Source organism: Anser cygnoides, chromosome Z (genome assembly GCF_040182565.1).
Source record: "Anser cygnoides isolate HZ-2024a breed goose chromosome Z, Taihu_goose_T2T_genome, whole genome shotgun sequence".
In the NCBI taxonomy this organism is placed as follows: Eukaryota; Metazoa; Chordata; class Aves; order Anseriformes; family Anatidae; genus Anser; species Anser cygnoides.
In genome coordinates, this window is record NC_089912.1 from 48,937,154 (window position 1) to 48,952,448 (window position 15,295).

Consider the following 15,295-nt stretch of genomic DNA (forward strand, 5'->3'; position numbering starts at 1 on the left):
TCAGTGCTTATATTCTATATATTAGAACAAATATTCTATTTAATCCATTACAGAAAAGTGGTTAAGCATTTTGGTTCCTGTTCTGAAATACACAATCACAACTGAACCTGAACTCCTTAAACTCCAGCTCTGATTCTCTTCTAATGCTGTGTTAATGCAAAATAGGAATATTGTCCTCAAATTGAATGGGGTTACACAAGAACAAATGAGCAAAGAAATTGCTGTGTATCTTTCTCCTTTTGAGATTTGCATAAAGTATAATTCTATGAGCCTTCAAATGTTGGCTTTCTATTACCTAGGATTAACCCTAAATTAGTGACTTTCAAAACACAGGTGAAGTGGAAGATCCTGACTCTGAAGATTGCATACCTTGTTCAGAAGGATGCCAGAACTGCCAGTTGGGTAAGTAGCCCCATTACAAACCTTTCTCCTTATTCTTCAGTTAGGGAGTAATTATTTCTCCTTCCTTTCTTGCCTGTGAGCAATTAACCACTGCTGTATTCTCTCACCAGCTAAATTGTATTTTTCCCATTTATTTTTTAACACCAATTATAAATTCTATCACCAGCACAAATAAGAATAAGGATTTGTATTAATTTAACTAATTAACTTTGCAGCACATACTACTTTCTTCTTTCTACCAGACTTCTGCTCTAATATGTCATACTATAAAACTAACAACTCTGGTGACCAGCCATTTTGTAAAAGTGCAATCAAGCCTAATGCTTTTGTCTATACGTACTTTTCTACCTTTCTACTATACCTGTAGCTTTCTATATTGCTGAATGAATAGGTGGCAGGATCAAGTTTTAGCAAGATTGCAACTACACCATGGTCCTTTTTGTATGGTGTGGTATCCAGCTTCATGTCAGGTGGGTGCTTGGTCATGGAGAGAAAAAAAGATAAGGGAAAGAATCTATTCCAATACCAATTTTCATTGCTGTTATAGATGGTACTCTCCTAGGCTATGTTCATATTTTTGGTGCCTTCATGACTCTTGTGGTTTAAAATCCGTTTTATCTTTCCTGCAACAATTTATTGCCAATCTTGGGTTTGAGCTAGTGCAGAACACCCTGTGAATAGCAACCTCTCTTAAAAATAGGCATTACTAGTAACTCAGGAACTGACTTTATTTGACTGTGAACTTAATAAGTCTGCATCAGGAAACTTCAAGACCTTTCGTTGGAGTACAGAGAAAGGAGTTATACTCATTTAAATAACTTACCTCTATCCTCAGAAGATCATCCTGTAAATCATCTCCTAAATATTAGTCATAATATTCATCAGTCATAATATCCACTACATATTAACTCTCAGGTTATTGCACTCAGAGTTCTAATTTTAAAAACTGTTTTTCAAAAGCTTCAAAGATCAACAGAATGGATACAAGTAAAACAAATACTGAGTTAACTTCCAGTGCTTAGTGAAGTCAGAAGTATTAGGATGCCAGAGCCTGGTAAGGGGCGTGCTGTTAAGAAAACTCCTTGGCAGTTACAATGCATATATTATTGAGAGTTTAAATACGTTGGTTTAATGTTAGCTCTATTTGGAACAGAAACACAGCAGTGGTATAAAAGATCCCAGACAGATTTTGCAAATTACCGTGTGTTCCTGAAATAAAGCATGACCTGTAAACTTCAAGCTTAAAATGAATCAGGTAGAGATGCCATTTTTTCATTTCTGCTCCTAATAGTCAATAAGATTTCTGGTATACCAATACCAATTCATAGGTAAGATGAGGACAGTAATAGCTTTCTCTTGTCTTATCAGAAAATTGACATATTTAGAGACTTCTGTAAAAAGAAACAACTGAACTGCCTGTCTCTTAGAAAACAGAAATAGATTATTTTGAAAGCTGTAAAGAAATTACACTGCCATAAAAATAATTAAAATTAGTATAATTTCAAGTTCAGGAAATATGGTATGTGATACATTTATTTTCACGTCTTTATGGCCTTTCTGCACAATGTCTTCTTAAAATTAAGAGAATATTGAACGATTTTGAAGTCTCACTTTGTCTTATCTTCCATTCAGGAGCACTGAGGAATTTAATCTCAGTAAGAACTGTAGAGCAGGAGTAGAAAAACATTCCAATGCAATGAACATTTCTTTTAGAAGTGCAGCAGGAAGCTCTGGGGAATGCTTTATTAAAAAAGAGGGAGAGAGAGAGAGAAAGGAAGCTAAATGTAATAATCACAGCAATTGGAATCAAAATTATATAGTTCACAGACCAAAAAGTAGTTATTCATATACAAATACAAATCCATTTCATGCATACATATGTATCTGCAAAGGTCTTAAGACCATTCTCTCACAAATAAATAAAAAATAAAAAATAAAAAATAAAAAATAAAAAATAAAAAATGGTCAGGCACCTGCTCTTTCTGAAGTGCTTTGAGATTTTTTGATACATACTGTAAGAGAAAAAAAAATATCTTCAGTTTATGCTTAGTGCAGGATCACTTATAGAAACCGTATGAGTTAAAAAAGGGAATCTCAGATCACAGTATTATCACATTGTCAATGGAGGAACAAAATGCCAGTGACGCACTTACTGTCTACAAATCACAAAGGTTGATTTTTTTTTCTTTATTGTAGAAACACATCTAGTTTTAAGTAGAGATAGATACGCTAATTAAGATAACTGATTGCTTTCAGTAGCCTGAAGAACAATTAATTTTTGGCCAAATATTTTTTCACCTTGCACCAGGGAAAAGATTGAACTACTGCCTTCAGTCTTGGAAAATGCTGTCTGTCTTTTTTCAGGCAAGTGCATAAAAATAAGATCTACTCTTGTTTTGTCATGGTGCCAGGTGCCAGCAGAACAGACCATTTAATGGAGGTGGATTGTGTGAGAAATTTCTCGATTAACAGCAACCCTATGGACAGATTAGAACATAGATATCATACTTCTATCACTTTTATGTTGATTTGATACTTTAAACCCCATGTCAGACATGCTGGATAGGACTGCAAAACCCACCATATAAGTTATGCTGCAGGTCAGTGTTCACCAGCAGTGAGGATGTTAAGGTAAAAGATTAACAGTATTTGTAATACTGTCTGGGATCCTCAAGGAACAATGTAAAATCCATTTGTTTTCCTCCAAGTTAGGACCCAGTTTGTTTTCAAAACTACTGTGTGGCTATAAGTCTTCACAGTATCTACACTGCAGGTCTAAGAGTGAAGATAGGGACTGACAGAACTATTAAATCAGGTAAAGGTAGTTTAAATACAGGTGATGCTTTCTTTTAAATTCAGAGGATACTTCTCTTTCTGATTCACTTCATTAATTCTGAGGCCGATCATATTTTAAGGAGATAAAGAATCTTTAAAACTGACAGACACCATTCTGCCTGCAGACAGTCAAGTCCTGGAATATGTTACAAGAAAATTACCTTAGATTTCACTAACCCCCAGAGGACCTATGGCTTTGTACACTGTGCCAAAGAAATAGCTATGCATGGCGGGGCTCACCTCCCTACCTTCTTCTGCCCACATGCTCCTGAACACATCTGACTGTGCCTGCTGCCTGCTAGCCCAACTGGTGTGTTCAAACACATCACATCCCATGAAATCTGAAAGACAGAGTCTTGCACAGGCATTGAAATCAGAAGTGAGAGCCAACGACAAGTCAAGTCGAAAAGGGACAAGTAAACAAGAACACAGAATTGGACAAAGTGGCTCAGAAAGTATGAAATTTATTCAAATTTCAAGTCCACACTGTCAAGATTATGTTTATGGCTTTGCTACCTCAGGTCTGGTAGCCTAGTTTGAGACACTGAGGACCTGTAGTCCAGAACCTGGACCTGGACCTATTGCTCCCTCTCATTCAGAGAGATCCACAAGAAATTCAGGTCTTCATCACCCCTGACCATAAATCCATGACTAAATGTAAATGACTTGTGTTCTGGTGGGCACCAGAAAGCACCATGAAATCTATAAAATTAAATCCAGTTTTCTCAACAGAGTCATAATTTGAAAAGGAAAGTTTTGCTGATGCAATGCCATTAGGGAGGATAGTTTTCTATGTGCTGTTGCTGGAGTTACACTCCACCCTTCAGCACAAGTTCTCTCACTCCCATATTAAAATCACCTCAGAATCTTGTCCATATCTTCTCCAAACTCTTAAAATTGTAATGAGAATCAGGAAATTTCTTCAGAGTCAACCTTACAGTTTTTAAAAAATAGTCAGCTATAAGCCCACTTAGGACAAGAGAAAAGTGCTAAGATAAAACTGCAGAGTTTGAGCCATTTAATGTAATTATTTTAAAAGAATTCCAGAGTCAGTACAATTCAAGAATATAACAATCCTGGCTGTTATGTGCTGTGCCTGAAATACAACACATGGAACAATGTGTTCTAAAATACAACACATGGAACGGAGTGTTCTTTCAACCACTTTCATCTTTCTTTCTAATAATACAAATTGTTTTTGCCCTTTTGCACCTGCATAATATATAGACACAAAAAATGAGTACTTATGAAGATGAAAAATTATGAACTTCCTTGATACGCAATATCTACTGACTTATGTATTTTTCAGAAGCAGAAACCACCATAGCACTAACCAATAATGCTAAATACGAGCACCTAGTTTATTACAGAGCTAAATATTTGCAGACAGAGAGCTCAAGTGTATCATTGAAAAATTCGTAGCAATCAACTGAAGGATAGTTCTTCCTCTCAGGAGGGACTGCAAAAGTCAGGCTTTGACCCAATTTGTTTTCCTTTCGGACTTTGTCCTCCCATGGAGCCACATATTCCTGATCCAATTCCTGCTCAACTATTTGCTTATTCACTTCCACTCACCTCACCAGACTTGTGAAAGTATAACATGTTATGATATGAATACTTCTCAAGGTTTCTTGGAGATTACCTCATCTCTGTGTAACAAAACACCTTGTATTCCATCGCCTTCTGACCCTTTCAGTTTTCTGCAGAGAAGCACAAAGTGGTTCTTGCAACCTTTGCATCAGGACTGTTTTCAAAGGCTAACACAGAATAAAGTGTTTCTCAGTGCGAGTGTTCAGTGGTGCAGATAAGGACGTTCAGTATAGCCATCACACTTTTCTCCTTACGAGATACCTTACAAAAATATAAACAGCAAGAAAACACAAGCAGCAACCCTGAGAATAAAAGCCTATAAAACAGGCATTTAGGCCCAAGTGTGACTCTTCAGTTAAACAATGTAAAGCCTCAGCAACTCTCAAAGTTCATCCAGAACCTAACTATTTTTTTTGGCCTGGGCTACAAGGGAACAAACATACATCTGTAAAGGCAGAGGGGCAGACAGAAAGACATGTAAATGTTCCACAAGTTCTATAATACCAAGTAAGATGTGTAAGGTACTGTGAGTGAGAGAAAAGGTATCTGGAGGAGATCTAAAGAACATATGAGGCAGTTAAACTGACACTGAAGAGACAGTGAATAGACTCAAATTCACAGGTACAGATTAGGATTCTGGTAGTTGTGCTCATGATTAATGAGTGAAAAGTGATCTGGTTACCATAGCAACATAAGTAGCATAAACGAAAACTTCATATCTTCAAGCCTTCCCTGATGATGAATAGACCATGGATTTCAAAATACCAGAGAAAATTATGATAAGGATTCTTTCTTATCTCAGAGTAAATCTTCCTCAAGAAGTTAATCTTGCAGGATGGGCTTTAGATTTGCAGATAATAGGACTCGTTTCCACAGGTTTCTGGAGTAAGAATATGCAATCTGTGCAAAAAGAATGTCCAAAAAATCTGGAACAATTCTTTGATTTTCAGTACTGAGATTTCAGTGTAGGCAGAACATTACATTAAAAGATGTTGTCTTTCCCAAAGTATAGGTCGAAGGTAATTCCTTGCACAATAAAGATATGGGACATTTGAATTAAAAATAAATATATAAAAAAACTGTTTTTGAAATTTTTATTTTTCTCAGAAAACAAAATAAAACTTCTTTGGCAAAATCCAGGCTTGGAAATCAATGGAAGAAATTCAGATTGAATCATGAGCTTTGTGAACACAGGCATGCAGCCTGCTTGAATTCTTACTAGTTGCACAGATTATTCCTCTATAAATAGTAAGAGCATTGTCTTGGTTACTGAATTTTGACAACCCACCCCCCAAATTCCTTGAAAAAGATTACTTCACTGACTGAAAAGCAGAATTGTGATATCTGATTATCAAACGCTACAAAAACTAGTCTTCAGGAACCTATTAATTTTCTTGAACCATCTCATTATTCTGATGTTAAGATGATGTTCCTTATACTGCATTTGTAATGTCTGTAATCTGTTTAGTTCTTTAAGGTATTAATACTCCAGATTCCAGTTTAGAGCTATGTGTAATAACAGCATGGAAGAACAATATTGGTGTTAGATCAAAAGTTCATGTAGCTCTGTAACCAGTGGTGAAACAATGAACATACTGTTAAAATTACAAAGACAAAGAAAGTATATATTGCTAGTCCTTCAGCAATCTGAAATTCAGGAGCTTTGCTAATCAAATCAGTAAAGAACTGTTTGCTGCTGAATCATTCTGCTGGAATAACTGCAGAACAAATATATTAAAACAAAATAAAATCTAACCATTTCAAGTAACTCTACCTCAATATGTACTTGTTTCAATTACTTGGATTTGCAGAATGCCTTGACCTTTCAAATAAGGAATTGAGTTTAAAGAACAATTTATTGACTGGAGCAGAGCAAATTAGGATTATCTCCATACAGAGATGTTTCCTTTATGATTCCTGCCTGCATTCATTTTTTTTTTATATATATATATTTTTTTATCGGGGGGTCAATGGACTCCAGCTGTTCAAATTAGTGGCAAAACCTGCATTGATATCTGTGGTGCAAAGCTAGGATGTCTGGCCCACAGTCTGCATTCCAGCACTCTTCGGGTAGTGCTATTCACCCAGAAGAATTACCTGTGTAGTAAGAAACAATTCAAAGATAAGTGACTATCTTGGTCTGTTCCAAAAATGCACCTCAACACACAGAAAGGTCATTTTTTTGTAATACATAGCTATTATATTGCTTTAAATCTTCACATCAGGATTTACATACATGGAGAAGATGGTCAGCAGAGTAAAAGAGCAAAAGATAATACATCAGCTGAGTGCTGGAATAAACTCTAAGAAAAATAAACCAAACACCCTCACTTAATTGTTAGATACTACTGCTTATGTCTTGATTTCATTTCTCTTGAAGTACACATACTTTTAATTTTAATAGGAATATGAATGAAACACTCATTCTTCTTTTTAGCCCTGTAAGTAAGAATTTCTCTGGTTGCTATCACGTTTTGGAGTTTCATTTGAGGTGTAAATCTCACCTCAGCATTGGTCCACTACATCTGTTTACAGACAAGAGTACTCCAACCAGATATACACATTTTAAAACTAGTTTGTTAAATTTTCTGTTCCTTAAAGGTTCACATCATTTTCCCTCAGTGAAATCTCTCTCAAAATGTAATGCATTTATTAATGAACATACAAACAAACTTTGATGTATTTTTCAACATTTAACTTCCGTCATACAAACCATGGAGCTATTTCATGTAATGCATGTCATAATGCATTATATAATTGCTTTCGTTTCATCTTATCTGCAGGTCATTACTGATTTTAACTATAGTATATTAAAATCCTCAATACCCCTCTTCCCTTTTATTTTTTCAATGAAATGCAGTAACAGCAAATGAAATTATTTCTCTTTTAGAATAATATAATTGAGATTAGAGTTTATGATTTTTTTTAAGTTAACCAGCTTTACAACAAGAATAGCAATCAAAACATTTTCTGCTTTCACTATCCTTATTTTTCTACTAACTAAATGTAGGTTAAATTTTAAACAATAAAAGTTACAAAAGAAATAAATAGAGGTAATTTTTGTAAAAGGATTGGGATGTTTTGAAAACAAGAAGATGAAGAATATTTTTCCTTCTTTTACTTAAAAATGAACATACTTTTAATTCATTTATCTTGATCAAACCAAAGTTATAGCTTTTGGCCACAGCAAATACTGATGACTTTTTTTCCCATTTAAGTCTCACTGACTACAGAATCCAGCTTACTCCATGGTTAAAATTATCGTTCTCACTTTTCTTCCTCTTCCTGGTAATATGACTTGTTGAAATGAATTATATGTTATAATTAAGAAAGAAGACAAAGCAAATTTACTGATGAAACTTCTAAAAAGAAAAAGAGTTGGGGGAAAAAAAAAAAAAAAAAAGCCAGGAAAAAAAAAACACTGACAAAAAAGTAAGTTTTCACACACAAAGTAGAAGATTCAAATCACAGTTCTGGATTCCAGAACAGAAATCTCCCGTATTTGCAAGGCTTAGTGAAATTGGAATTTTCATCTAGGCTTATGTCTAGTCCAAATCCCATTGTGGTTGGATTGTACATTTCAGTTATTTTAATTGAGAAGCCATAAAACTAAATCAAAAATTGTCTAGAGGTAGTTAAAATATGTAATTACACTTGTTGGTTATATATTACCATTTATAGTTTTGTTTGCTTTTTTTTTTACATTATTGTAAATTATTGTTCAGAGGAATGTAAAAGGCAAATAAAATCTAGCAGTAACTGCTGAAATTAAACAATTACTACAGGCTGGCCCTTAAAGAAGAACTGCAATGTAATATAAAATCATTTTCATTCATTACATTTAATTAAACTGGAAAAGAAAGGTAAACCAGGCATCAAGTCACAGGCACAGAATATCCTCAGCTTCTCCTGGGTGCAAGAGGAGTTAAGTGTATTCAGCACATTCTAGGCTCACAGCTGAGCCAATAAATACTTCAAAATATTTAATTAAAAAAAAAAAAAAAGGTTCATAAATGAATCAGAAAGCTAAAATAAAAGTTACAATCTAAATACAGATACTGCAAAATAAACCCATGCACTTAGTTTCAACTCACAGCTTTATTGTATACAGCAGATAAAGTTAAATATGCATACCAGTCATTGCAAGATCTGGATCTGGACAAGATACTTTGATTAAGGCCAACTCATAAGTACAGTAAACTAACCACACAATGTTTCCAGAATTAGGATCTGTCTAAATATTGTGAACTCTGAGATACAGTGAAACAGTGACAGGGATTTTCAAAATGCTCTGGAGCTCATTTTTACTATGGATTTATGCGGTAAATATTTCATTAAGCCTCTAAGGTAATACTACAAAAATCACCTGCAGTGTTCTTATACATTCAGACAAAAGAACAAAAGTGCCCTTCCAGCACAGCAATGCATTGCTTGTAACACTAATGCCCATACTCCCTCACGGAGTAGTGGGAAAAAAAAAAAAAAGAAAAAGAAAAAAAAATGTACCACTAATTCTGTACAAACCAGAGAGCTTCAAGAAGAAGTAAGTCTCTTTGTCCTTGGACCAGTATTTAGTCTTTGCATGTCCCTTTTCTAAATTAGAACAGAGCTCTGCTACAGATATATTGTACTTATGAAAAGTGGGCTGCAAGGGAGAGTACAGGACGATCACTTTAGTACAGAAAAGGAAAGGAACAAAATTACTTTTTCTATGAACTCCAGATCATCTTTGCTTATCTAAGAAAGCTACAATAAAAACAGAAAGTCATAGAGGATTTTGGTTGTGTCTGAGGCCATATATTTTAAAATTGGTTGAATCCTGTTTCCAGTGCTATCAAGACTAATTTTGTTTCTGTATTCAAAAAGTGGGTGAGACTCAGCACAATGGAAATCAATGCAAATGGAAACTATTGTGTGTAGATAAAATATTAGCAATTCTCCTGACAAGAAATCTTTTAGAGCATGATATATCAATCAACCCATTTCATGTCACAGAAATCTAGTTGTTTCATGAGCAAGTGAGCTCTAAGTGAGTATAGGATGAACAAGCTGACTTCAGCCCCAACAGGTATTTATTACTGCTAGTCCAAGAACAGACTGTGGCAGATTTTAAAGGAGTTACTGCTGAGGAACTGTATGGTAATATCCTTAAAATTCCCCAGATAGTTCATTCTTAAAATTTGTTTCCAAGATTTTGGAAACATAACATGTATTAAATATCAAATTTGCTATTGAAGGAATACTTATATATTTAGCCTTCTGTCTGCTTGCTTTCAGATATCTTCCCTGATTGCATTCCTTTCTAAACTGTTGCATTATTCCTCAACAGTTTAAACTCAAAAACTAAGACTATATATAAGAGGTGGTAGAGCTTCCATTTAGTGGGTATGTCTGTAAGAGAAAGAGCAATGTTCAGTAAAGGCTGATAAACAATATAGTAGACAAATATGCAAATGGATTTAGGCTTCACAATCCCAATGGCTGTATGTTCAAATACCAGATTAGACTATGGGCTGGTCTTGACATGAGTAAGAGACATAACAAGAACAATGTTCCTTGACACTGTAACCTCAATTGCACTCTGAATGACAGAGAAAAAACATATCTTAAAACATAAGTATTTTCAGAAAATTCACAGTTTCTAATCAGAAAGCCAGATGTATGCCCCCTGCAATCCTTCACTGTTTTAAAAGTTTATTGGATAATAAATCAGAAACTGTAAAATTTCTTCATTCCATTTTAACTCCTGACTACATACTGGAATCAGAAAAGAGACAGATGTATAACTTTACACAAAGCTATCAGCAGCAATAAGCAAACAAATCCCTGATACCTGCCATGGTTAGACTGGCATTAACACCCCATGAGTGTTCTTTCACCATCCGAGTAGCATATGAGGCCCATGGGTAACGCATTACTTCCACTCACTCAGAAACAATCTAGAAACTTCAGAGTCCCCTTGGTTTTGTCATCAGAAAGGTCAACAAAAAATATTTTTCTCATTATTGCTGAAAACTTAAATGAGACAAAATTTTCATCATGTTCGCTTTGCTTCTATAACTTTCTGAGATTTTCATTTTTCAAAATTATTAAGGAATTCTGCCCTCCTCCAAAATCTTAGGTTTGAAGAAAGACTCAGTGCTTTCCCAAGTGAAATACAGCAAACTAGCTATTACTATATTTGTGGCCTTCTAGTAGGTTATTTGTTATCAGCAATTTTGCCTACGCTTGTATGTCAGCAGCAGGGTACAAGAAGGTTCTGAGTGATTAGGCACCTTCTAGATGTTTGTGATACCTTTTTTTTTTTCCCTCTCATCAACATGCATCCTAGTCTGAAATCTTAACAAACTATTTTTACTGATTCATTTCTAGATGTTTTCTCTTAGTTCCTAAACCAGCTTAAAATGCAGTTGTCTTCAATTGCAATTAAAAAAAAAAAAAAAAGTATCTCATTAAAAGAACTCGTGGACAAACCAAAAGTATTTTATCTGGAAGTAACAGAGGACTTCATAGAAAATATTTTCATATTTTAAGAGTATTTCCTCTTTTAATATAAAACCTAATCCAAAGAACACTAGATTATGTGATTGTTGTTTCTGATTGTGCTCTAAACAGCAAACAGAATATTTTCACAGATCTGCAACATTTCTGGGAAAAGCTTTACACCTCATAAATAAATTGCTAGAACTACTTACAAAACCAAATGCAAGTTGCCTAATAAGTTTACATGTGTAAAGAGTGATTTATTGTATACAAAATTCAAACAGACTCAGTGAAAATTTTGTCTTGTGAGTACTATTAATATCAAAAATAATTTATAGACATTTCATAGTTTATAAATACATTTGGCCAGGTTGTTCCATTTCCTTCTACTCTGTTCCCCTTGGGATACTTGAGAAGGTAAAAGAAATTGAAAGCTAACAGAAGATAGAGGAAGGTTACAGAAAATACTCTTCCCTTAATGTGGGCATAAAGCCATACCCATCATTGTAACAGTTTTAAGAAGTTATAAAGCGCTTTTTTTGTTCATTTAACAAAGTTTTTGAATGCAAAAACTAATTTTATGATGAAAAAGTTTAATAAAAAGCCTTGCCTTCCCATTATATAGAGAAGTGTTGGTCTAACTTTTAAGATTAAATGATTGCTTACATATTTTTTTAAAGTTTGCTTTTAGACGTGCCAAAAATGAACAAATAGGTTGAAATTACAGATTTGGATACTTCACTGTCTCCTTGTATTACAAGTTAGACTTTTTGTCCAACTTGAGCTCCTGGGAAGATTCTGCTATTCAGAACTGCACTTCTTAATTACTCATCACTTTTTAGGTGACTTGTGCTCAAAAATAAGACTCAAAAGTAACCAGTCACTGAAAAACAAACAAACAAAACAAAACAAAACAAAAAAACTAGAACTTGTTTGTGGAGGAGCTTGCGTCCAAAAAATGTAAGCAGAGATTCAGAGAAAATCATGTTATAATTATGACTATAGTGATTTTAATGTAAGAAATTTTAACATAAAAATGGTGTCACAATGTAACCTTTTAACATTCTCATTCTATCTCTGAATATTATTTACATAATTTCACATTTTTAATTTCAGATGACCCAAGAATCTGCATAGCATGCATTCAGAACTATTACATGTGAGTATAGCTCTTCATGCCTGTACATTTTTTTCTGATGCAAAAATGTGTGCTTAACCACATAAATCTGTGCTGTTTATGTTGTCCCACTCCTTTTAAGTATTGCCTATCTGAGAACAGTAACTTTGAAAAAAGCTTGGGAAATGGTGAAAAAACAGCCAATCATACACTATCAAGATCATTTAAACCTTATGGACTGATTTGATCTTTGCATTTATAAAGAGAGGTATATTGAACAGAAAATGTATACAAGTTAATTAGTGCCTCTGGGTTTGGAACTAGTATGCTCTTAGTATATTGTGCCCAATTCTGGTATTTGCAGCTCAGCAGGCACTTAAAAATTTAAGGAGGTTAAGGAAAGAAAAAAAAAAATTAAATGGAGGGAAAGAAAGAACCCTACTGCTTTTCAAAGAGAGTATTAAGAGATATCTCTGTAACAATTACTGTGACAGAAGAAATGTTGTTGAAAAGACAGTCAGCTGTAGCACTGGATTATACATTTACACAAGTGGTCATCTCTTTTGACCCACAATATAGTAATTTAAGCAAACATTCGTTTTTGTGTATACACTTAAAAAAAATATCAAATTTGCTATACTTAAGAATTCTGATATCAGGAAATATGACTTATTAAAATTGAAGAGCTAACCACAAATGCACTTCAAATAATTCAAATAATTTCTGTTCACTGGGGTGAGAAAAGAGCTTTGCCATTACACCTAGAAACAGACAGAAAACAAACTCATTAACCTCAAAAGAAATTTACCATTTATGTTTACTTTATCTTATAGGTATAAACAGCGTTGCTATAAATACTGCCCAGAAGATACCTACAGAGATGAAAGTTCCCTGCAGTGTAGACAGTGTCCTAGCAACTGTGATAGATGTGACAAGGATAAGTGTGACTTGTGTAAGGAAGGCTTTTATCTCTCAGGTAAGCAAAGTAACAAGTATGGCATATACCTGGAAGTATCTTAGACATTTTCCTTTTTAGTCTGGACTCAAATTCTCAAATTCACAACTCTCCTATGGCAAACAGAAGAGGCTGGAGGGATTTAACACTTCGCAGAATCAGGTCCTTTGCTTTAAAATAAGATGCCATTTGTTTCAAAAACTCCAAATACTTGGCACTAAATATCCACTGGCTTGGGAGATTTTTTTTTTCTTGTTTTGTTTTGTTTTGTTTTGTTTTGTTTTAATGAATTACCACACTTTTGGTCAAATTAAAAAAAAAAAAAATCTATTTGATTCAGACTGTGTGACAGGAGAGGCTTTTATCTCACAGAAAAACACTTAAACATTTCCTTACTGTTTTTAGGTGTATTTTTACTTTGACTTTAAGGTCCACATAAAGTAATGAGCCTTAAACATTTTAAACATAATTTAGTTAAACCACAAAGTTTCACATCAGATTCACACAAGACTCAGAATCTCTTAACTTTATTAGGAAGCCATGAATCAAGCAGGTCTGGCTCAGACATGGTGCCAAATAGGAACCACAGGAAATCTTGAGGTGTTCTTGTGCATTGCCTACTGCATGGGTGCAACAGAGGACTAAAAAAGCATCACATGCATGGAAAACTCTGTAGTCACAACCTGAGGTGATATGGTGGTCTGTTTTTCTTTTAACTGAAATTGAAGAAAGCACAAAAAAAAAAAAAAAAGTATAACAACTTCTAGGGGCTTTGCTACAGTATACAGACGTTTAAGCTGAATCAGGCTTACCTGAGTTTGTCTTTATATTCACCAGCAACTGGAGATTCAGCCAAACCTCAAAATGTGCATATATCTTACACTTTTAGGAAATTCTGGACTTAGGTTTTATAGAGAGCCAATAGAAAAACTGGGATTTAACCAGAGAACTTTGTTCAAGAATTTGGACTTTCATAAGATATGTATTTGCAGGGTATAAGATATGGATGAAAACCCACCTGAGATACCAATTTCAGTGCAGATTGGTTTGAAGACTTTATGAGCATTGTGTATGCAGCTGAACTGAATTTAGGGTTCACATTAAAAATATAGTTTATATATCTAAAAAAAGTTTCAGATATTCTTATATATTATTAGTTTGTCTTAAACTTCCTTGTTGGAGACAGAGAGGTCTACTGGTGAGGTATCTTCTTGTCATGATTAGCAGTTGACACCATGATGCTAGATTCTGTTTCTGTTGCAGGTGACACATGTGTGGCTGAGTGTGGAGAAGGCTTCTTCAATGATGACATGTTTAGAGAATGTGAACCTTGCCATAGGAGCTGCAAAACCTGTGTTGGGTATAGCTACAAGAACTGCACTGGGTGCAAAAAAGATTTCCTGCTGTCTCATGGACAGTGCCTGGATCCAAGAAATTATCAACCCACTGGGAAATTCTGGGATGGTAAGTTGCAAGAGACCTCTTAATCTTTTCTGTTTCTCTGAAGACTACTAAGAACTTTAGAAAGAGGACATCAAGATCATGCAGTCTGAGTGAAAATACACTTTCATCAGTACATACAATTGTACTGACTAAAAATATTGCTTTGATCACAGACTGAAATTCATCTCCTTGCAAAGAGCATAACATTTTAATATAACTTCTGTGTTCCTTTTCTAAAATACTGGGAGTTATTTTATCTGCACAGAAAAGAGTTTAAAAGATAATATTTTAAAAAATAAAAGTTATAAAAATAAGGAACTGGGAGTTCCTATACTGGGAGACTTATAGGTTATGTTTTAGAACAGCTATCTGGCCATCGATTCTCTACACATTAGTGAATGTAAGTTGAAGGAAACTAGAAAGAATCAAATGTGTGTGTATAGTGCGTATTTAACAGCAACATTTCTTGT

The 15,295-nt window shown here is 34.4% G+C and overlaps 1 protein-coding gene across 1 annotated transcript in view; it reads left to right on the forward strand.

The window, feature by feature from the left end:
- PCSK5 (proprotein convertase subtilisin/kexin type 5) overlaps positions 1–15,295 on the forward strand; it is a 251,048-nt gene that overhangs the window by 210,440 nt on the left and 25,313 nt on the right. The window contains exons 24-27 of the mRNA XM_066988258.1: positions 334–402; positions 12,427–12,469; positions 13,261–13,403; positions 14,646–14,846. Coding sequence (XP_066844359.1) covers positions 334–402; positions 12,427–12,469; positions 13,261–13,403; positions 14,646–14,846 — 456 coding nt within the window. The remainder of the gene's footprint in view (positions 1–333; positions 403–12,426; positions 12,470–13,260; positions 13,404–14,645; positions 14,847–15,295) is intronic.